The following is a 24,412-nucleotide window of genomic DNA, read 5'->3' on the forward strand; positions in this document are numbered from 1 at the left end:
ACACAGCTCGGACAGGATATAGGTGCACGTCCCCTGGAAGTGGATGACCCTCTGGTCGAAGGTGTAGTAGTGGGGGTCTCCGTAAACGTTGCAGGTCTTCATCGAGACTGGGCGGCAGGCGTGGAATGGTGGAGCAGGGACGCAGATTTCGACTGCGCCGCACGGTTCAGAAACACACGTTAGCGACCCCTCCGAGGAACATTTACATTTGGTTTGGCAGCTTTCATTGACCCACACGGTCTGATTTTCCCGAATGTACCTTCCTGTGGAAATATTTAATGCGTTGCACACTTACTCCGGAGCAACCCCTCAGGTTAACAGGAATCAGAATCCGGTTTATTGTCATTGACATATGACACGAAATTTGTTGCTTTGATTTATGAATGTTTCGTGCACCCATGAACACTGCCGAGATATTTCTCTTTTGCACTATCCAACTTTTCTGTCGATCTCTTTATCTATCCAACTATCTATCCATCCCTCTATATATCTAATTTATTTATTTGGTGTACAGTATGTATTTGTCCATATTTATTTATTCATTCTCTAATTTAGTTGTTTACTGCACTGTACGGCTGCAAAGAACAGGAACTTTCACAACGTATGTCAGTGATTTAAAAAAAAAAGATTTTGATTCTAATTTTTTGCAGGAGGGGTACTTTACAATCTCCTCCCTTTCAGGATTGAGGGCAATATTGAACATCAGAACAGCGAAACGCTTCTACTGCTGTTTTGCGTTCCGTACTTTACCCTCCAGCCTGCAGCCTTTTGATCCCTACCACTGATTGATTTTAGGTCCAATTCTACACCTTCCCTTCATTCATGTACCTAGAGTTATAGGACCATAGAAAAACACAGCACAGAAACAGGCCCATCGACTTATCTTAACCATGCCGAACCATTTAATCTGTCCACTCGCATCAACCTGGACCGACACCAGAGCCCTCCATACCCCTACATCCAGACTTCTCAAATTGACATGCACCGTTTGCGCTGGCAACTCGTTACCTTCTGGGTGAAGAAGTTTCCTCCCATGTTCCCCTTAAACTTTTCACCTTTCTCCCTTAACCCACGACCTCTGGTTGCAGTGCCACAACCTCAGTGAAAAAAGCCTGCTTGCATTCACCGTATTTTCACCCCTTATAATTCACCCCTCTATCAAATCTCCCCTCAATCTTATACGTTCCAAGGTATAAAGTCCAAACCTATACAACCTTTCCTTGCAATTCAGGTCCACCAGACCCAGTAACACCCTTGTAAATGTTCTCTGTACTCTTTCAGCCTTATTAACACCATTTCTGTAGGTAGGTGGCCAAAAATACACACAATACTCCAAATTAGGCCTCACAATTGTCTCATGCAAATTCACCATAACATCACATCTCCTGTATGCACTACATTGATTTATGAAAGCAAATTTGCCTCTTAACGATCCTATCTGTCTGTGATGCCACTTTCAACGATCTAAGCTGTCTAAGCTTCTCTTAAATGTTGTAATTGAACACGCACCTACGACTTCCACTGGCAGCTTATTACACACTCACACCTCCCTCTTAGTGAAGAAGTTCTCCTTTAGATTCCCCTTAATCTTAAGTATTTTACTTTAACGGATAACATCTAGTTCTGCACGCACTCACCCTATCTATACCCCTCAAACTTTATACACGTCTATTCAAGCTCTACCCCCTCACCCCGCCATTCTCCCGCACTCCAGCGAATAAAGTCCTAACCTGCTCAGCTGTCTGTGTAACTCCAATCCTCAAGTCCCGGCAATATCCTTGTAAATTTTCTCTACATTCTATCACGCTTATTTCAATTTTCTTGCAGACCAAGACCCCCATTCAAGCTAGCCCCACATGCCAGCGTTTGGCCCACATTCCTCAACACCTTTCCTATCCGTGTACCTGTCCGAGTGTCTTTTGAACTGTTGTCAATGTACCTGCCTCAGCAACTTCCTCTGGCAGCTAGTTCCACATATGGACCACCCCCTAAGTGAAAAATGCCCTCAAATTCCTGTTATTTTTTCTCCCCTCTCACGGTAAATCTGTGCTCTCTGTTCTTGTTTCCCCAGCTCTGGGGAAAAGACTGTTTATTCACCATATCTATAACCTCATGGTTTTGTAGGCCTTCATAAAATCACTTCCCAGTGTCCTACACTCCAAGGAATAAAGTCCGAGGTTGTCAAACCTGTTCCTATATCTCAGTTCCCCGGGTGCTGACAACATCCGTGTAAATCTTTTCTGCGCTCTTTCCAGTTTAGTAAGTGTTCATACGATCTATGCTCGTCGCGAGTTTAAAATTAGTATTAGCCCCTTAGGCTCAATCGCTATCAGATTAATATCAACTTCAAAGCCCAATAAAGCATATTTAAATTGATAGAATCAGTTCAGAGTCTAACCATGATCACAAGAGCAAGAAATGGGACTTAATTGCAGATTATGTTCTCCGCAAACTAGAAATCGGGCGGTGGAGGGTGGTGGAGGGGAAGAGAGAGATAGGAGAAAGTGGAAAATTGTGGAAGAGGAAGAGAGCTATTCTATTTAAAAGCACTGGTTCAATTCACACTAATTTAATTGAATATTCCTCACCATTATATATACAACCCCCGAGTGCTTCGAATGTATCCGTCCTGAAGACCCACCGACCAGGTTCGTCCACGTTGCTGGTTGTCTCGATACCGATGATCTCTGACGTCTGGGACCCAGGAATCGTGAAGAATCTCGTGGAGTCCCCACTGTTGAAGCCAGCCTGTTTGGGGATGGGGTGGGGTGCGGGGGGTGGGGGGTTGGTGGTAGACATTAACTCCGACAATCCGTTATCGTGGATCCGGCACCTAACTCGGCAGGATCACGATTCCTTTTATCTTGAAACCTGCCGGAACCCCACTTCCCGCTCGCTTTAAACTCACCGGGACCCCATTTCCTGCTCGCATTTAACCCAACGGGAACCCGTTTGACGCGATGGAGTGGACGGGATAATTTGTTTCTTATAGTGCGGGAGTCTAGCACTAGCGGGCACAGCCTCAAAATAGAAGGTCGTCTCTTCAGAACAGTTGTAAGGAGGAATTTCTTTAGCTATTGGACGGTGAATCTGTGGAATTCATTGGCACGGGCGGCTGTGGAGGCTAAGTCATTGGGTAAACAGTATTTAAAGCGAAGTTGATAGGTTCTTGAGTAGTAAGAGTGTCAATGGTAAAGGGCAGAACAGAGGAGAATGAGTTGTGAGGGACAATAGAGCAGCGACGATGGAATGGCGGAGCTTACTCCATGAGCCTCATGGCCCAATTCTGCTCCAATGTCTTACTGTCCCGCTTTCCTATTCTGATCACATATACCTGTGCTGGGGTCCCGCCAAGTCCGGTCAACGGGTTGCCACCACTCGCTGTCCCGGTAGTCCATTCAATATTCCCGTAGTTAAAGATGATAAATGATTGTAACCCATCGGTAATCAGGACCGCCTGGAAACTGTTCACTTACAACGTAAAAAAATAGTCACACTGTGACGCCAAGTGTGAAAGGGCGGCGAAGATTCGGTATTACATACGAGAGAATATCTGCAGACGCTGGAAATCTAAGCAACACACTCAAAATGCTAACAACACACACCAAAGTTGCTGGTGAACGCAGCAGGCCAGGCAGCATCTCTAGGAAGAGGTACAGTCGACGTTTTGGGCCGAGACCCTTCGTCAGGACTAACTGAAGGAAGAGCTAATAAGAGATTTGAAAGTGGGAGGGGGAGGGGGAGATCCAAAATGATAGGAGAAGACAGGAGGGGGAGGGACGGAGCCAAGACCTGGGCAGGTGATTGGCAAAAGGGATATGAGAGGATCATGGAACAGGAGGCCCAAGGAGAAGGAAAAGGGGGAGCGGGGAAAACCCAGAGGATGGGCAAGGGGTATAGTCAGAGGGACAGAGGGAGAAAAAGGAGAGAGAGAGAAAGAATGGGTGTATATAAATAAATAACGGATGGGGTACGAGGGGGAGGTGGGGCATTAGCGGAAGTTAGAGAAGTCAATGTTCATGCCATCAGGTTGGGCCCCCCCCCTCCCTCGTACCCCATCCGTTATTTATTTATATACACACATTCTTTCTCTTTCTCTCTCTCCTTTTTCTCCCTCTGTCCCTCTGACTATACCCCCTGCCGATTCTCTGGGTTCCCCCCAACCTTTCCTTCTCCCTGGGCCTCCTGTCCCATGACCCTTTCATATCCCTTTTGCCAATCACCTGTCCAGCTCTTGGCTCCATCCCTCCCCCCCCCCCCCGTCTTCTCCTGTCATTTTGGATCTCCCCTCCCCCTCCCACTTTCAAATCCCTTACTAGCTCTTCCTTCAGTTAGTCCTGACGAAGGGTCTCGGCCCGAAACGTCGACTGTACCACTTCCTAGAGATGTTGCCTGGTCTGCTGCGTTCACCAGCAACTTTGATGTGTGTTACTTGAATTTTCAGCATCTGCAGAATTCCTCTTGTTTACACTCAAAATGCTGGTGGAATTCAGCAGGCCAGGCACGATCTATGGAAAAGAGTAACCAGTCGACGTTTACTGATGTCCTGATAAAGGGTTTCGGTACGAAACGTCCCGAAAACCTTTTCCATCGATGCTGTCTGGCCTGCTGAGTTCCTTCGATATTACATAGACATATTGCACTCAGTAACAGTTTTAATTCACAGCTTTTTAATCTAATGCGGTAGTATAACACCGAGGTTAAATCAGTGAGGGCGGGAAACGGGGTCGGGTGGGTTTCAAGGGAGCAGGAATCGGAGTCTCCGTGTGTTCAAAGGGAGCGAGAAACGAGGTCTCAGCTGGTTTAGGGGGGCGAGGAACATCAAGTAATAAACTGATTGACGAATAATTGAGTTCTCAAATGGCACGGGACCGGAAATGGATCTCAGAAGCCATACTGTGTATTCGAATGCACTGAATGAATACCTTGGAGGATCGGGAGCCATAATAAGTAACGTTATCCCAAGTAGCCACAAACACCCAGCGGGCTTGAAATTCGAGTCCGGGTGAGTACTTGCGGACGTCCGCCGTGGCCCGTTGCAGTAACGCTTCTTCGGTACTCTCGCGATAGTAGATGTTACCTCGCAGGGTATTGTCTACATCTACCCAGAACGGGGCAATAAAGGCGCGCCCATCCGGTAGTGGGAATGTGGTAGGTGTGTACTGGCTCACGGGCACGACAAAGGAGATGACACCGTTGTTGTTGACCTGTGGGGTTTAGCATTAGTAGCGTTAATCGGTGCAGCAGATCCCACGCCTTACCACAGAGGGTAAGAAAGGCTCCAGGGCCGACAGTTCATTCAATTCCCCGCAAACACTGACATTCCTCCACCCGCTGAGGTCCTCCGGATTGTTTGTTGCTCCAGATTCTACCCCCATATTCTCTCTCTTGTCTCCTTTCAGAGTCACTTTATAACAGAATTGAGCTATTCGCACCATCAAGCCTCCTCTGCCGTTCCATCGTGGCTGATTTATTATCCCTGTCAACCCCACTGACTGATCAAGAACCTATCAGCTTCCTCTTTAAAAATACCCAAATGACTTAGCCTCCTCAGCTGTCTGTGGCGCGCTTTCCACCGATTCACAGCCCTCTGGCTTAAAAAACCTTAATCTGTGTTTTAAATGGACGTGCTTCAATTCTGATGCTGTGTCCTCTGTTGTTAGACTCCCCCATTACAGGAAACAGCCTCTCTACATTCCACTCTATTTAGGCCTTCCACTATTCGATAGGTTTCAATGAGACCCCTCTCATTTTTCTAAACTCCAGCGAGTACAGGCCCAGAGCCATCAAACGTTCCTCATACGTCAACTCTTTCACACCCAGCATCATTCCCGTGAACTTCCTCGGGCCCTCTCCAATACCAGCGTATCTTTTCTTAGATAAGGGGTCAAAAACTGCTCACAATGCTCCAAGTGCAGTCTGAAAAATGTCTTATAAAGCCTCAGTATTAAACACTTGCTCTTATTATATTCTAGTCCTCTCGAAATGAATGCTAATATTGCATTTGCCTTCCTCGCAACTGACTCAATTTACAAGTTAACTTTTAGGGAATGCTGCACAAGGACTCCCAGGTGTCTTCGCAGTTCTGATTTCTGATTTTTCTCCCAATTTAGAAAATGGTCTATGTTTTTATTCCGTCTACCAAAATGCATGACCATGCACTTCCCAATACGATATAGCAACTGTCTTTTCTTTGCCCATTCTCAGATATTATTTAAATCCTTCTGCAGACTCCATGCTTTCTCAACACCACCGACTCCTCCACCTATCCTTGTATCATCCTCAGTTTTGGCTAAAAAGCCGTCAATTCCATTATCTTAATCATTGACAGATATGAAAAGAAGCAATCGCTACACCAACCCTGTGGCTGTGCTGAACTAATTAAATTGGTAACTTAATGCCTAACTGAACTAAACCTACCTGCCAAGACAATACCCATATCTTTCCATTCCCTGCACAATTATCGACCTATCGAGGAGCCACTTAAATGCCTCTACATATTTGCCTCCACCACCATTCCTGGCAACACATTCCATCCACCCACTACTCTGTGTGTTAAACAATTACCCCCACATCTCCCATGAAACTATCCCTTGTCACTTGAGAAACAGGCCCTCTACGCTGGGGTATAGACGCTGGCTGGTCGACTCCATATACGCCTCACCAGGGAGAAACCTCCTCATCCCAAAACCCACCAATGCACTTACATACAAGGAGTTGTAGGATCTTTCAAAGAATGGGAACGATGTTGAGATGGATATGTTTGGGGAGCTTCCATCATCGCTGACTGGAGTCGTAATATCGCCACTACTTTTACCAAATGGGTAGAACAAATCGCCTGTAAAACCACAGCAACGCTGAGTTCACCATTACAGAAATAGGCAGCATTAAAATTATTCTTGAATATAACATAAGAAGCAGCCAGTGTAATCAAAGACCCCAGCCACCCAAGATGTTCTCTCTTCTCCCCACTCCCATTGGGAAGAAGACACGAGTACCTGAAAACATGTACGACCTAGCTCAACGACAGCTTCTACTCCACTGTTATGAAACCATTAAATGGTTCCTTAGCACAATAAATGGGACTCTTAGCCTCACAATCTCTTCTCCTCATGGCCCTCGCACCTTATTGTCTGCACTGTGCTTCTCTGTGGCTGTTGCAGTTGGTTCTGCATTGAGTGACCACTTTCCTTCGTTCTACCTCAAGGCACTATTTCATGATCTGATCTGTGTGGACTGTGTGGACTTTACGCAAGATACATCTCGATACATGTGACAATAATATTCCAATTCCAGTTCATTTGGCAGCTAATTCCATATACTCGCACCCTCTCTGTGAAAAACATCCCCTTTAAATCTCAACCTCTGCCCTCTAGTTTTGTATTCCTCTGCCCAGAGGTAAACAACTGTGAGTCCTATCTATAAACCCTGTAATGCGTATTGGTTAATTAATGTCACGTGTGCCCTGATAAAATGAAAAACTTTGTTTTGCATGCCATCCACACAGATCATTTCATTGCACTGGTGCATGAAGAAAGAATAAAGTGTTACATTTACGAAGAAACTGCAGTACTGTTAGACAATATCATAATGTGGGAGACTGTGAGGTTCAGAGTCCATCTTATTGCACTAGGGAACCATTTGATAGACTTATCACCATGGGGTAGAAGCTGTCCTTGAGCCTGGTGATACATGCTTTCAGGCTTTTGCGCCTTTGGCCTAATGGGAGAGGGGAGAAGAAAGAATGTCGAGGATCGCTGGTATCTTTGATTGTAGAACACAGAACAGTACATCACAGCAAAGGCCCTTCATCCCATGATGTTGTGTGACCTGTATAAACCCACTCCACATTCAATCGATCCTTTCCCTCCTATACAGTCCAAAACCCGGCAGTTTTCTATCATTAATGTGCCTATCTAAGATTTTCTTAAATGTCCCCAATGTACCTACCTCTACCACCACCCCAGGTACTGCATTCCACACACCCACTACTTTGTGTAAAATACCTACCACCGATATCCCGCCAAACTTTCCAACACTGTCCTTGAACATGTATAAGAAACCTTACCCCGTACATCCCCACTTAGGTATTGGTCACTGCTGACCTGGGGGAAAACACATTGGCTCTACGTTCGATTTTTGCCTCTCATAATTTTATACACATCTTTCAAGTTGCCCCTTGACCATTGTCACTCCATAAAGTGCTATTTTCTTCAATGCAATGCATACAAAATGTGGAGGAACTCAACAGGTCAGGCAACATCTGTGGAAAACAGTAACCAGTCGACGTTTTGGGCCGAGACCCTTCAACAGGACTGGAAAAAGAGGCGGGAAGTCAGAATAAGAAGGCTGGGAAGGGGCGGGGAGGGAGGTGGGAATGGAAAATACGAGGTGGTAGGTGATAGGTGAAACCAGGAGATGGAGAGGGGCTGAAGTTAAGAGCTGAGAAGTTGTCTGGTGAAAGAGATAAAGGACTGGAGGCGGTGGAATCTGATAAGAGAGGGTAAAAGACCATGCCAGAAGGGGAACGGGGGGAAGCTCCAGAGGGAGGCGATGGGCAGGTAAGCAGATAGGATGAATGAGGGAGACAAGAAGGGGAAATGGTGAAGGATGGGGGGTAAGTTCGAGAAATCGATGTTCGTGCCATCAAGTTGGAGGCTACCATGATGAAATATAAAGTCTTGCTCCTCCAATCCGACTGTGGCCTCACTGCTATACAAGAGGAGGCCATGGACTGACATGTTGGAATGGGATTGGGAAGTAGAATTGAAATGTGTGGCTACCGGGTGATCCTGCTTATTCTGATGGATGAAGTGTAGGTACTCAGTGAAGTGATCTACCAATCTGTGTCAGGTCTCATCAATACTCAAGAGGCCACGCTGGGAGCACCGGATACTGCGGATCACCCCAGCACACTCACGGGTGAAGTCTCGCCTCACCTGAAAGGACTGTTTGGGGCTCTGAATGTTAGTGAGGGAGGTGGTGCTGGGCTAGGTGTGGCACTTGTAAGTTTTCAAGGGTAAGCTCCAGGAGGGAGATCGATGGGGAGGGACAAGTGGACAATGGAGTCATGTAGGAAAGCAGAAAGTGCAGGGAAGGGAAAGGTGTGCTGGTGGTGGGACCCCGTTGGAGATGGTGGAAGTTACAGAGAATTATGTGCCGCATGCGGAGGCTGGTGGGGTGGTAGGTGAGGACAAGATCCCTTTCACTGGTGTGGCGGTGGGAGAATGGGGTGAGGGCAGACGTGCGCGAAATGGAAGAGATGTGGGTGAGGGCAGCCTTGGTGGTGGAGGAAAGAAAGACTCTTTATTTAAAGAAGGAGGACATCTCATTACTTCTGAAATGAAAAATCTCTTCCTGAGAGCAGATACGGCGGAGACAGAGGAAGACAAGTGACAGGGTGGGAAGAGGCATAGGCCAGGTAGCTGTGAGAGTTAGGGGTGTATAAAAGATAGCAATAGATAGACAGTCTCCAGAGATAGAGATAGACAGATCGAGAAAGGGGAGGGAGATGTCGAAAATGGACCAGGTAGATTTGAGGGCAGGATGGAAGTTGATGAAGTCGACGGGCTGAGCATGGATGAAGGAAGCAACATCAATGCAGTTGTCGATGTAGTGTAGGAAGAGTTCGGGAGTGATACTAGTGTAGGCTCGGAACCTGGACGGTTCCACCCATCTTGTTCAATGTCTCTTCACTGAGGCAGTGAGATTGGCACTCTTCATCTTCCTTTCCTCCAGGGAGAACAGTCCCAGCCTATCTATCCTCTCCTTATAACTCAAGCCCTCCAGTACCGCTAACATCCTCCCTGTAGCTGGGCGACCAGAACCTAACACAATACTTCGTGCAGTCTTGCTGATGTCTTGTACATCTGCAAAATAACGTCTCAGCTCTTGTTCTTATCGCTCGGACCGGAATACCAAACGCCCTTTTCACCGCTCTGTCCACCTGTGTCACTACTTTTAGGGAATCTTCATCTGTTTCTCTTTCTTTGATTCTATCATGAGTTAAATACATGTCTGCCTAGAAGTGTTGGCATTCTTTTCCTGCATAGGGAGAGGCTCTTTGGCCCATCGAATCTGTGCTGACCATTTCAGTCAATGCATTCAGTTCAAGATTCAGGAAGTTATGTTACAGCCTTATAAAACTCTAGTTAGGTCGCATTTGGGGTATTGCATTTAGTTATGGTCACCCATAAACTGGAAGGATGTAGAGGTTTTGGAGAGAGTGCAGAAGAGGTTCACCAGGATGCTGCCTGGTTTAGAGAGGTTGGACAAACTTGTGTGGTTTCCTCTGGAGTGGCAAAGGCTGAGGGGAGATCTGAAAGAGGTTTATAAGATTATGAGAAGCATAGATTAGAGAGATGGTATCTAATACCAGAGGATGTGCGGTTGGGGAGTTCAACGGAGATGTGCAGGGCAAGTTTTCTTACACAGAGAGTGGTGGATACCTGTAATGTGCTGCCTGAGGTGATGGTGGAGGCAGATATGATAGAGGTGTTTAAGAGACTCTTAGCTAAGCACATGAATGTGCAGGGAATGGAGGGATATCGACATTGTGTAGACAGAAGGGATTAGTTTACATGAGGAAATCTGCAGATGCTGCAAATTCAAGCAACACACACAAAATGCTGGTGAAACGCAGCAGGCCAGACAACATCTGTAGGAAGAAGTACAGTCGACGTTTCCGGCCGAAATGATAGGAGAAGACATGAGGGGTAGCGATGAAGCTAAGTGCTGGAAAGTTGATTGGCAAAAGGAATACAAGGCTGGAGAAGGAAGAGGATCATGGGATGAGAGGGCTGGGGAGAAAGAAAGGGGGAGGGGAGCCCAGAGGAAGATGGAGAGCAGGCAAGGAGTTATTGTGAGAGGTACAGAAAGAGACAAAAGAGAGAGAGATAAAAAGGAAAAAAATAATAAACAAACAAATAAGCAAACAAAAAACAAATAAATTAATAAACACACAATAAATAAACAAACAAATAAATAAATAGGTGGATAAATAAATAAATAAATAGATAAATACATAAACAAAGAAAGAAAGAATGGGGTAATAAGGGGAGGTGGGGCATTAACGGAAGTTAGAGAAATCGATATTCCAGCTATCAGCTTGGAGGCTACTCAGATGGAATATAAGGTGTTGTTCCTCCAACCTCAGTGTGACTTCATCTTAATAGTAGAGGAGGCCATGGATTGGCGTATCAGAATCGGAATGGGACGTGGAAATAAAATGCGTGGCCAGTGGGAGATCCTGCTTTCTCTGGCGGACAGAGAAAGTTAGTTACTTTAGTTAGTTTGGCAGAACATTGTGGGCTGAAGGGCTGTAATGTTTTATGCTTTATGTACAGTTATTATGTGGAGTGATTTTGTGTGCTTTTAACTCTTGCCATGGTAGTCCATGGTTATCCCGATGCTATTACAGCTCAGGGTGTCGTAGTTCAGAATTCTACGGCATCCTTTATAAGCAGTTTGTACGTTCTCCCTGTCTAAGTGTGGGATTCCTCCAGGCGCTCCAGTTTTCTACCACAGTCCAAAAATGAGTACTGGTTAATAGGTTAATTAGTCATTAACCTACTAACCAGTAAAGAGTCCGATTTTTAGACTAGGTTTGATGTTTGGCTTGTAGGGCTGAAGGGCCTCTGCCACACTTTATCGCTAAGTAAATAAATAAATAAATAATATTATTGACTCATGGACACCTGTACAACTGTTTGTAACATCTTGTAGAGGAATACAAAGTATAATATGGGCAAACACGATTAGCATGTTCACTGCAAATATGGTTATAATTGTTGTTGCCGGTTTGTCTGGATAGCGTGTTTTGAGATGGGATTCACAAAGGTGAGATCAGGGAGTTAACTAGAATCAATTCTTCTTGGGTTCGATGTGGGGAAATTAGTTTCTGTCACCTGCAGCCAAGCATGAAAGGGAAATGGCCTAGCATGGCAATTCAAACCCTCAGCAGTGCCGGGGTCAAGGTCACGGTCAAGTTTATTGTCAGGTGCACAAGTACACGTGTGCACTGCTGCAAAATAAAACTTGCTTGCAACAGCGTCACACGCGCAGAGCATCAGATGGACAACATTCACAAGGAAAACATGAATTTATACATAAACATAATTTTACAAAAAAGAAGAACAGAAAACGAAAATAATAGTTTAATTGTAGTACAAAATGTTACTCCTGTTGCTGTACTGAGGTAGTGATTAGGGTTGTTCTGGTTGGTTCAAGAAGCAAAAGGTTGACGGGAAGTAGCTGTTCCTGGACCTGGCGGTGCATGGGCTTCAAGCTCATGTACCTGCGGAGAAAGGAGGACTCAGCTCAGTATATCAGCCGCACATCCCACTGCACCATCAGTTATATCCAACCGTTACTGCATTAAGAAAGCAACAAGATGAATCAGCGATCATATATTGAAGCAAATTCAATGGGCTGAATGGGCTACTTCTGCTGCTATGTTTTATTAATATCCATCATATTAATAAATTGCACCTGCGCACACGTGGACTTGTTCATCTGACAATCAACTCCAATTCAACTTTAAAAGTTCAAAAAAATTTTACCATCAAAGTGCATTTGCTTTACGATATACTGTATAACCCTGAGATTCAATAAATCTAATAACCATAACTGAATCAATGAAGGATCGCACCCAACAGAGCGGACAATCAATACGCAAAAGATATCAAAATGCGCAAATACAAAAGGAAATAAAAACAAATGATATTAATAATAAATAAATAAGCAATAAATATCGAGTATATGCTGTGAAGAGTCCTTGAAAGTGAGTCCATAGGTTGTGGGAACAGTTCCGTGATGCTTTAAAATGCCAACATTCATCCCTCCAACCTATACACAATACGCGGGTGGGCCTGACGCAGCTGGTGAAGATGTCGGAGGATGGACAGGTCGATGTAGGATCGGGGCACGGAGTTGAAAAGGGGTGTAACGGAGAGCTCCGGATAACCGCTGCGCTCAGAGCGTAGGCGCACAACAAACCTCGCAAAGGAAGACACGATAATAATTTGCAACGACTTACCCAAAGAGCACACTGTTAAAGCTACCTCCGACATGAAAACTGTGGTGGAGATGGAAACGCGCATTAGACAGTTGCTGGAACTTTACCTCAGATCCAATGGAATTGTTTCTAAGTAGTTTGTAAGTCATAGAGTTGCATAGAACGATAACAAATCCCTCAGACTATCGACATCCATCAGACTCACATTGAAGTCAATCCCATTTCATTCACCTCGAATTCCCACCGACACGTTGAAGGGGGTGGTGGATGCGGGCAATTCACAGTAGCAGATTAAACCTATTCGTCTCTTTTAGATTATGTGTGCGGAAACAGCAGCCCCCGAGGCGAACGCTCTCCTCGCCCCATTTCCCCTCTTCCTCTCTCACTCCCTCCCTCTCCCTCTCGCCCTCCCCTCCCTCCTTCTCCTTCTTCCCCCTCTTCCATCCTCTCTCTCTCTCTCACACACACACACACACACACACACACACACACACGCACACACGTGAAGGTTGGGATCCAAACCGCGTCTCCAGATGTTGGAGCTAATAGAAAAGTTATCCGCGTTCACTTTCTGTTAAGTAACAGTTGCCTGCACAGTGATATCATATTTGTCAAATCGTCTTGTTCCAAATACTCACGGTAACATATTAGAAACAGGCTTCCTGGTTGGATTACCATGGTAAAGCTAAAGAAGGAAATAGATCATAGATCTATTACTATCACTAAAACTCCACAACAATGCATAAATCTTCTACAGAAATCAATAGAGTGCAGGTCTTTAACCTAAGGAGGAAATAGTAACATTGTTTAAACGTCACAAGTGAAGGCCAATGAGATATTCCATGGGATGAGCTTTTGTCATGACATTGAGTGGGGTTGGTTTGGCTCTGATACAGGGTTGTGGGAGGAGCTGGCCACTGGGATTAGTTTGGGGATTGACACAGGGCTCGGGAGCTGATACTGCCCACTTCACTCTATCAGTAGGGCTGAAGGGCCTGTTTCTGTGCTGTGTGATACACCCTGCCCTGTCCCTTGAAGATCTGCAATGTTTCAGTATGGTCACTCCCTGAACTTCTAAACTCCAAAACAAGTAGATTGAATTTCATCTGCCCCTGGAGCTAGGACTACCCTTTTAATCAAGAAATTAGTTCCGCAATGCTTTCCTAGACTGCAGTCAACATCATATCATTTGTTAAATAAGAGTAATAGTACTATGCCCCAGATGGGACCTTACTAAATGCTACATAGCTATAATATTGCCATGGTGATTTCCTGGGAAAAAAGAAGGAATAGTAGAAGAGAACAATTCATAAAAGAGACTGTTAGCCCGATCTTAAACTGGGGCAAGACTGAGATCCAATTATAACAATGGTATTTTGGGATTACATGGTGTAATCCATTGCTAAATTACAGATGCTTATATATAATCATACCTAAATTATATTACTTGGTAGAACACAGAACAGTACAGAACAGGAAAATGCCCTTCAGCCCAATGTCTGTGCTGATCATGAGGCTGAATTGAATTAAATTCCTTCTGCCCACATGTGATCCACTTCCTTCCATTCCCTACACATTCCTGTGTCTGCCGAACAGCCTCCTAAATGCCTCTGATTTAGTTGAATTGGTAAATTGGTTTATTATTTGTTAAATTTCTTCTACCATCATCTCTGCCAAAGCATTCCAGGCACCCACCACTCTCTTTGCAAAAACATGCCCCACACATACCTTTTGAATTTACCCCCATCACCTTGGATGCATGCTCTCTAGTATTAAACATTCTGACCTCGGGAAAACAGATACGACTGACTACTCTATCTCTACTTCTCATTATCTTACACAGCTTTGAAGCTTTGGACACTACCTCACTTTTTTAGTATACAGTATTTCTGTTTTTGCACATTTTTAATAATCTATTCAATATTTGTAATTGATTTACTTGTTTATTTATTATTATGTTTTATTTTATTATTTCTCTCTCTCTGTCTCTCTCTGTCTCTCTCTCTCTCTCTCTCTCTCTCTCTCTCTCTGCTATATTATGTATTACATTGAACTGCTGCTAAGTTAACAAGTTTCACGTCAGATGCCGGTGATAATGAACCTGATTCTGATTCTGAAGCTCTATCACATCCCCCCTCAGCCTCTGCTACTCAAGGATGACAGCCCTGTTTGTCCAACCTCTCTTAACTGCATGTCCTTTAAACCAGACATCATACTGGTGAACCTCTCCCGGACCTTCTCCAAAGTCTCCATATACTTCCTGTAATGGGGTGACCAGAACTGCAGACAATATAATGTATGAAGTGTTGGCCTTCATCAGTTAGGGGATTGAATTCATCGTCCATGAAGTAATGTTGCAGCTTTATTATGCTGTTAGAGAACACTTGGAGTATTGTGTTCACTTCGAGTTGCCATATTTTAGGAAGGATTAGAATGCTTCAGAGAGGTTCCAGAGGAGATTTACCAGGATGCTGCCTGAATTTGAGACATTGCCTAATGAAGAATGATTGAGTGAGCTAGGGCTTTTCTCTTTGGAGTGAAGGAGGATGGGGGAATGATGTGATAAGATGATAAGAGGCATGGATAGAGTGGACAGCCAGCACTCTCTTTGTAAAAAAAACTTGTCCCATGTATCTCATCTCAAACAACCCCCTTCCCCTCACCTTAAACTCAAAGCAAAAATGGCTAATACTAGATGATGTTAGTTTAAAGTAACGGGAGGAAAGTACAGGGGGGAAAGTCAGAGGTGTCTTTTCTTTTTACACAGAGAGTGGTGAGTCATGGAACACATCTCCGGGCCTGGTGGTAAAGGCAGACACTTTGGAAACATTTAAGAAATTCTTAGATAGACAAGAAAGAAAGAAAAAATGGAGGGTTATGAGGGAGAGAAACGTTAGATTGATCTAATGATTGGCACAACATTATGGGCCAAAGGGCCTGTACTCTGCCATACCGTACTCTGTTCTAATACTCCATGGGCGGCACAAACAGAGTTTTATACAGCTGCGATGTGACTTCCTGAGTGTTGTACCCAATGCTCCAACCCATGAAAGCAAGCTTCTTTATCAACATTTCTAATTGTGCGGCCACTTTCAGGGAGCTGTGGACCTGGATCCGAATCTCTCACTGTCTTACTGTATATCAGTGAGAACTCCATCCCATCTCTTGACAGCAAAACAATCCACCAGCTTCTTTTTGAATCTTGGTAATGTTGGAGATAATGTTGTATAGGAAAATTTTTGAAATTCAAGAATAGAGCACAAATCTCATTGTTGTGGCTATTTTATTCAATGTTCATCGAAGTAGTGGTTAACCAGTGCCACTTTGAACAGTGAGTAGTGCAAAGGGAAAGCAGGCAAGCAGGAATGAAAAGTAAGGCCAGTAACAAAGAAACTGGTGATTGTGCCAGGAAGCTCATCAACGCCTCTACTTCCTCAGGAGGCTAAAAGGGCACATCCCCCACAGATGGAGACTATGTGTCATGAAGGTTCACCAATACCTTTACTTCCTCAGGAGGTTAAAGAAATTGGCCGGGTCCTCTTTCAAGCCTACCACTTTTATCAATACACCATTCTGTCCAGATGCATCACGGCTTGGTCCGGTAACTGCTCTGCCTGTGACCGCAAGTAGTTGCAGAGAGTTGAGGGCACAGCTCAGCACTTCGTGGAAATCAGACTCACCTAAATCAGCTATCTACTCTTCCCACTGCCTCAGTGAAGCAGACAGCATAATCAAATACACAACCCACCCTGGAGATTTTCTCTTCTTTCCTTTCCCATCAGGCAGAGGACACCAAAGTTTGAAAGTCCATACTACCAGGTTCAATGACAGATTCTATCCTGCTGTTATCAGACATTTGAATCAACCTCTTGAATGATAAAATTAGACTGTTGACCTCACAACTTACCCTGTTATGATCTTTCATATTACTGTTTACTTACACTACACTTTCTCTGTAAATGGTACACTTTATTCTGCATCCTTTTATTGTTTAACCTTGTTCTACTTCGATGCAATGTGCAACGATTAGACAAGCTTTTCATTGTAGCTTTGGTACATAAAGGTACCTTTGGTAATAAACCAATTCCAATTCCAATTGATAGACAGGCCAGGTCTCCTCTCAGCCTCCTCTGCTCCAGAGAGAACAACCCATTTTTGTCCACCCTCTCCTTATAGCTCATACCTTCTAATCCAAGCAGCATCCTGGTGAACATCTTCTGCACCCTGTCCAAAGCTGCCACACCCTTCCAGTAACGGGGTGACGAAATCTGCACAACGTACTCCAGGTGTGGCCTTAACCAAGGTTTTCTACAGCTGCAATGTGGCTTCCTGACTCTTCTATACACTGTGCCCCAACCAATGAGAAGCCTTTTATCTAATTATCTACATGTAGAGAAGTCTGCTATATGCCTCTTTACCACCCTGTCTACTTGAAACTTGGTACATATGACAATAACAAACCAGTACCAATCTATTGCAAACTAGTTTCAGCAGGTTAGATAAGGGAGCCTTCTCTCATAGGAATAGTCTGTGAGCAATAGTCTTGGTGAATACTGCCTTGACATGTCAAGCTTGCAGATAAAGAAATATTAAAATCTACGGAATAACGACAGCCAGTCAGGTAGTTCTATTGCCAGATAATCAAGCATAAAGAAGATGAAACCTCACTTTCCCTGTTTCTCTGTAGCTATTGAAATTTATTCTGCTATTATTTTACTGATGCAGCCACACCCACAGTCTATTTCATTAGGAGCTTGCAGAGATTTGGAATGTCTCCAAAGAGCAGCAATTTCTACAGAAGTATGGCACAAAGAATTCTCACGGGTTGCAGCTCCACATAGTATGGAGGCTCCAGTTTATAGGATCACAAATGACTGTGGAAGTTGACGTCTGAACCAGGCACAACCCTTCCCACATTTGAGAACATCTCCAAGAGGCAGTACCTCAGTAAGAACCCTCAACATCTGAGACATGCCCAGTTCACCTCAGTAACATCAGGGAGGAGGTACAGGAGCCTGAAGACCAACACTCGACGATTCCGCGACAGCTTCTTCCCCTACACCATCAGATTTCTGAATGGTGCATGAAACCATGAACACTGCCTCACTATTCACTTTTGCACTATTTATTTTTGTAGCTTATAGTTTTTTTTTTAATGTCTTGCACTGTACTGCTGCTGCAGAACACCAATTTCACAACATTTATCAGTGATAGTAGACCTGATTCCGATCCTGACAATTTTTTCACTGTACCTCGGTACTTGTGACAATAACACACCAATTCCAATTCCAGTTTAAAATGACAAGTAAAGTACAATTTAAATAGCAACTAAAACCTTATTTCAATAAAGGCAAGCAGGAAGAACTGTAGTAACTGATTGATACAATAACATGAAGGTCAACAGTTTGTTTATCACCAGTGCTCTTCCCCAGTAGCAACACATTCAACGTTCAAAGTACAAGGTAAGTTTTTTTTATCAGAGAGGCATAGACTGTCAGAAACTCTTCTTTCCCAAGGCTGGAAATGTCAAGCTGACAGGCTGGGCATAACTTTAATGTGAGAGTGTTAACTTAAAAATGTCGGGGTTACATTTTTTTTAACACAGAATGTGTTCAGTGCATGTAATGGCTGCCAGGGGTGGTGGTGGAGGCAGACATGAGAGAGGTGTTTAACACGCATTTAGACAGACGCGTGAATGTGTGGGGAATGTGAGGATCAAATGTAGGCATTTAAAAATGGCTTCATTTAGTACTGTGTACAGCACAGACGTTGTGGGCTGAAAAGCCTGTTCTTGTGCTACGTTTATTTATGTTCGAGATGTTCGAAGTTCTAGCTACCCTGTTTAAATCACAGACATCTCAAACTACTCTTCCATAATACCTCTAAGGCTGGAAAGGAAGGAGAGAGGTCAGAATAAGAAGGAAGGGGGGAGTACAAGGTGAGAGGTGATAGGTGAAATTGGGAGAGGAGAAGTGAGTGAAGTAAGGAGCTGAGAAATTGATTGGTGAATAAGACAAAAGGCTAGAGAAGTGGAAATCTGATAGGAGAGCACACCATATCATGGAAGAAAGGAAAGGGAGAGAGGCTCCTTAAAGAGGTAATGGCCAGGTATGTCAATAAGGTGAGACAGGGAAATAGGGATAAGGAATGAGGAAGGAGGGGGGATAATTACCAGAAGTTGAAGATATCGATGTTCATGTCATCTGGTTGGAAGCTACCCAGACGGAATACAAGGTGTTGCTCATTCAACCTGAGTGTGGCCTCATCACTACAGTAGAAGAGTCCATGGACTGATGTATTGGTATGGGGATGGGAAGTTGAATTGAAAGAGGTGGCCACAGGGAAACTCTGCTTTTTGATGTGGTCGGAGCAAAGGTCCTCAGAAAAGCGGCCTCCGAACTTACATCAGGTCTCAACGATATACAGGAGGCCACGCCAGGAGCACTTTGTAGGTGACCCCAACAGACGTGCAGGTGAAGTGTTGCCTCACTGGAAGGATTGTTTAGGCTCCAAATCATAGTGAGGGAGGAGGTGTAAGGGCAGGTAAGGCACTTGTTCTGCTTTCTAGCATATGTTCCAGGAGGGAGATCACTGGGAGGGACAAGTGGACCAAGGTGATGTGTAGGGGGGCAATAAGTGCGGAGAGCAGAAAGTGAAGGTGCGTGGAATGCTGTGTTTGGTGGTGGGATCCTGTTGGAGATAAATGGATTTAAGGTGAATTATCTGCTGGATGCAGAGTCTAGTGGGTTGGCAGGTGAGGACAAGGGGAATCCTCTTCCTGTTGTAGCGGCAGGAGGTTGGGAAGATGTGCAAAAACTGGAAGACGTGTGAAGGTGAGGGCAGCATTGATGGAGGAGAAAACCAAGCCCCTTTCTTTAAAGAAGTAAGACATCTTAGTAGTTCTGAATTGAAAAGCCTCATTCTGAGGGCAGATCCGTCAGAAACGGAGGAACTGAGTGAAGGAACTGGCATTTGTACATGTGACAGTGTGGGAAGAGGTATAGTCCAGGTAGCTGTAAGAGTCAGTGGGTTTATAAAGTTTATTAGTAGATAAGCTGTCTCCTGAGATAGAGTTAGAGAGATCAAGATAAAGGAGGGAGGTGTTGAAATGGACCAAGTGAATCTGAGGACAGGGTGGATGTTCGACTCAAAGTTCAGCGTGGGTAAATGACACAGCACCAATGCAGTTATCAATGTAGCGCAGAAAGAGTTGGGGAGTGATGCTGGTGTAGGCCTGGAATTTGGGCTTTTCCACGTATCCGATGAAAAGGCCTGTAATGCAAGGGCCCATGTGAGTGCCCATGCGTACACCGCTGAAGAAGTGAGGTGAGCCAAAGGAGAAATTATGTATGGTGAGGACTAATTCCACCAGGGGGAGGAGAGTGGTGGATGAGGGGATCTGGTTTTGGTCTGTTGTCCAAAAATAAGCGGAGCACATTTAGGACCTCTGATGGGTGATGGAGGTGTATAAGTACTGGACATGAATAGTGAAAATGAGATGATCAGGGCCAGGGGACCTAAAGTCATTGTAAGGATCAAGAGTGTGTGAAGTGTCTCGCATATAGGTAGGAAGGGACTGAACCAGGGTTGATGAAACAGAGTCGTGGTATCACGTATGCATACACAAGTTCCATGGAGCAGGAGCAGGCAGAAACAATGGGTTTACTGAAACAAATAGGTTTTAGGCATCTTGGGTAGGAGGTAGAAATGGGAGCTGCAGGTTAAGGAAACTATGCTGTTGGTGGCAACAGATTGGAGATCCCCAAAGTCATTCAGGTCAGTGATAGTAGAGGAGACCACGGCCAGGTGCTCCTTAGTGGGTCCTACTAAATCTTTCCCTTCTCATCTTGAACTGTGCCCTCTGGTTTTTGATTCCCCAACACTGGGAAAGGCCTGTGTACATTCACCCTGTGTCAGCCCTGCATAATTTTCTGCATCTCTATCCAATCACCTCTCAATGTCCTATGCGCTAAAGGATAAAGTCCTGGCCTTTCCACACTTTCCCTATAACTCGGCTCCTATTGTCCTGGCGACATCCCTGTGAACCATTTCTGCAATTCTTTCTAGTTTAATAACATAGTTAAATTCCCCAAGCAGTAAGGCTGATCAACACCCCCACCCCACCACTACTACTTTGTCATTTACTGAAAGAGCCACTCAATGTACAGACAATCCAGTGCCGAGCATTATGTATCTATGTAGATAAACTATCTTATGTATTCATATTTATTGTTCTTTCATTATTGTGTTTGTTATCTGATTTTTGTTTTCACGCTGCAGTTCCGGAGCAACATTCTTTCATTCTCCTTTACACCTGTGTCCTGGAAATGCCAGTAATCAATGTTGAATCCCGGAATGTAACTGTTATGGTCCGGTCCGTGAAATCCGCATTCGGGTTCACGGTCTGGTCCATCGATCCATATTCCAGGTTTTCCAGTTTTCCCTTGTCCTGTTGTGTGCCTTAATTGAAGCACCTGGATCTGATTTTGGGTTGCTACATAAACAACTCCTGGGTTCAGCTTTATTCGCCGGACTGTTCCCTTCCCTTCACCTTGCTCCCGGAGCCCAGCCTGAAGACTCGCCTCGCCTCCCCTCGCCTGAAGCCTTGCCTCAATTTGCCTCGCCTACCTCGCTGAACCCTTGCCTCGCCTTGCCTCGATTTGCCTCGCTTGAAGCCTCGCCTCGATTTGCCTCGCTTGAAGCCTCGCCTCGATTTGCCTCGCTTACCCCGCCTGAAGCCTTGCCTCGCCTTGCCTCGCTGAAGCCTTGCTTCACCTTGCCTCGCCTGAAGCCTCGCCTCGATTTGCCTCGCTTGAAGCCTCGCCTCGATTTGCCTCGCTTGAAGCCTCGCCTCGATTTGCCTCGCTTACCTCGCCTGAAGCCTTGCCTCGCTTACCTCGCCTGAAGCCTTGCCTAGCCTTGCCTCGCCTTGCCTCGCTGAAGCCTTGCCTCGATTTGCCTCGCCTACCTCGTCTGAAGCCTTGCCTCGATTTGCCTCGCCTACCTCGTCTGAAGCCTTGCCTCGCTTGAAGCCTTGCCTCGCTTGACGCCTTGCCTCGCTTGAAGCCTTGCCTCGCTTGAAGCCTTGCCTCGCCTTGCCTCGCCTTGCCTCGCCTTGCCTCGCCTTGCCTCGCTTGAAGCCTTGCCTCGCCTTGCCTCGCTTGAAGCCTTGCCTCGCCTTGCCTCGCTTGAAGCCTTGCCGCGCCTGTAACCCTCGCCTGCAACCTTCCCCTGCACCGCTGTCGAATTCAATCGCCGGAGCAAGATAAGTGTTACGTAGCCGGCAACAATGAATATCAATCGAGACAGGTTATATAAAAACAACCAAACATTTATTAAATACGATAAACGATAAAAAAAAACAAACGAAAAACTTAACCGCAAGTTAACCGCTGTGCAGCCGTTCAGCAAATCGTCACTCGGCACTGGTTCTTAAAGCGTTAAATGTGAAAACAGTTCTTAAAGCGGTAAAGTCAGATATAGTTCTTAAAATGGTAAATTCGACAGTCCAACAGATTTATACGTTCAATTGGGAGAGATTTTTCTGGAGAAGGACATCTTCATAGAAGCGACTTTCCTGTTGGTTCTGTCCACAGGATTCACGATGCTGGAAATAAACTGTTTAAAACAACTGACCATAAATTCTGCTAGAGGGCAAATCCCACATGAACTCCTTGCTCTCTTGCTCTTACATCATTTTCACACAAAAAAAAATCACAGCTCTCCTTGAGGCATGTAACACCTTCCTCCAAAATAAATTTTGGTCTCTTAAAGAATAAAATTTAACAATTAACAATTTATACAAACAAAATACAAAGGTATAAAATTTACAACATACACAATATATGCAGTCTTATCTTTCAGCACTTTACAAACTAATATATAGTAGGAGTGTTACAAATCTTAAAATACCATTCCATAAAAACAAATTTTTATTGTACATTTAACATCTAGATAGACAATCAGCGATCACATTATCTTTAACCTTAATATGAGTGATCAAAATATTGGACTCCTGTAACATTAAACTCCAATTTAATAGTCTTCTATTTTTGTTTTTCATCTTACTCACCAACACTAATGGATTGTGATCAGTATAAACTTTAAGTGGTTTATGAGTAGTACCAACATACACTTCAAAATGTTGTAAAGCCAAAACAAGAGATAACAATTCTTTTTCTATTGTTGAATAATTTCTTTGATGGGCATTAAACTTCTTAGAAAAATAAGCTACCGGATGATCAACTTCATCACCATCATCTCTTTGAAGTAACACTGCTCCTGCAGCTTCATCACTAGCATCTACAGCTGACGAAAATGGTTTTTCAAAGTCAGGAGATTTAAGTACAGGTTGACTACATATTATAATTTTCGATTTATCAAATGCTTCCTGACAAGACTCTATCCAAACAAACTTATCATTTTTCTTCAAGAGATTAGTTAATGGAAGAGCAATGTTCAGAAAATCCTTAAAAATTTTTCTGTAATATCCTACCATACCCAAGAATCTTCTACCAGTTGGAGTGGGTGCTTCTACAATTGCCTAAACTTTCGCTTGAACAGGTGCTTATTTTCCCTGATCCCCAACATAGCCAAGGTAAGTCACTGTGGCATGATCAAATTCACTTTTAGCTAAGTTAATACTTAAGTTAGCTTTTGATAGGCTCTCAGATAGTTCCTCCACCGCAGTGATATGTGCTTTCCATGTATTATTTCCTGTAACTAAATCATCAATTTAGGCATCTGTATCTTTAAATCCCCGAATGACGCTATTAATCATCCTTTGAAAAGTACCTGGTGCATTCTTCATCCCAAATGGAAGAACATTATATTCATATAACCCAGTTGGGGTTACAAATGCTGAAATCTCTCTACCTCTATCCGTCAATGGAACACACCAATAACCTTTTAACAAATCAATTTTTGTAAGGAATTTGGCTTGTCCAACTTTATCAACACAATCATCTACCCTAGGAATTGGATATGCATCAGTTTTTGTCACAGCATTCACCTTCCTGTAATCTGTACAAAACCTAATACTATTGTCTGGCTTAGGCACCATAACAAACGGTGAACTCCAATTCGAATTAGAATGTCTAATACTATCATTCTCTAACATATAATTAATTTCTTGTTCAGCAAGTTCACATTTTTCCCAGTTCATTCGATATGGCTGTTGTTTTATGGGTTTTGCATCTCCAACATTTACATCATGTGTAGCTACGGTGGTTCTTCTAGGGACATCTGGAAATAAATCTCTATATTTAAAAATTAACTGCTTCATCTGTTCTCTCTGATCTGGCTGTAAATGAACTAATTTTTCATCAGTATTTTCTAGAACTTTTGAATTTGGTAACCTCACTGAAATAATGTTGGGTTTAAAATGAGTTTCAGATG

The 24,412-nt window shown here is 44.2% G+C and overlaps 2 protein-coding genes across 2 annotated transcripts in view; both read right to left on the reverse strand.

Annotated features, from left to right (window-relative positions):
• Positions 1 to 2,559: 2,559 nt before the first annotated feature.
• LOC134351196 (alpha-tectorin-like) lies at positions 2,560 to 4,591 on the reverse strand. The gene is made up of 3 exons (XM_063057306.1): positions 4,540 to 4,591; positions 3,335 to 3,471; positions 2,560 to 2,748 (listed from the first exon to the last, which is right to left on the reverse strand). Exons 1-3 carry the CDS (start codon positions 4,589 to 4,591, stop codon positions 2,560 to 2,562), a joined length of 378 nt encoding a protein of 125 aa, XP_062913376.1.
• Positions 4,592 to 4,856: 265 nt separating this feature from the next.
• Positions 4,857 to 24,412, reverse strand: part of LOC134351197 (sushi, nidogen and EGF-like domain-containing protein 1) — a 30,070-nt gene continuing 10,514 nt past the window's right edge. Inside the window, exons 2-4 of the mRNA XM_063057307.1 lie at positions 12,860 to 13,075; positions 6,708 to 6,838; positions 4,857 to 5,207 (exon numbers count right to left, since the gene is read on the reverse strand). Coding sequence (XP_062913377.1) covers positions 4,857 to 5,207; positions 6,708 to 6,838; positions 12,860 to 13,075 — 698 coding nt within the window. The remainder of the gene's footprint in view (positions 5,208 to 6,707; positions 6,839 to 12,859; positions 13,076 to 24,412) is intronic.

The sequence above is a fragment of the Mobula hypostoma genome, chromosome 8, assembly GCF_963921235.1.
Source record: "Mobula hypostoma chromosome 8, sMobHyp1.1, whole genome shotgun sequence".
Taxonomy (NCBI): domain Eukaryota; kingdom Metazoa; phylum Chordata; class Chondrichthyes; order Myliobatiformes; family Myliobatidae; genus Mobula; species Mobula hypostoma.

What these genes read in the sequence shown, in the direction of transcription:
- LOC134351196 (XM_063057306.1), bottom strand. Translation starts at nt 4,591, where the DNA reads ATGGAAAAGGTTTTCGGGACGTTTCGTACCGAAACCCTTTATCAGGAC. An exon ending in AACCCTTTATCAGGACATCA is followed by an intron (nt 3,472 to 4,539) that starts GTAAACGTCGAC and finishes TTACGTTGTAAG; the next exon opens with TGAACAGTTTCCAGGCGGTC. An exon ending in TTGGCGGGACCCCAGCACAG is followed by an intron (nt 2,749 to 3,334) that starts GTATATGTGATC and finishes ATCCCCAAACAG; the next exon opens with GCTGGCTTCAACAGTGGGGA.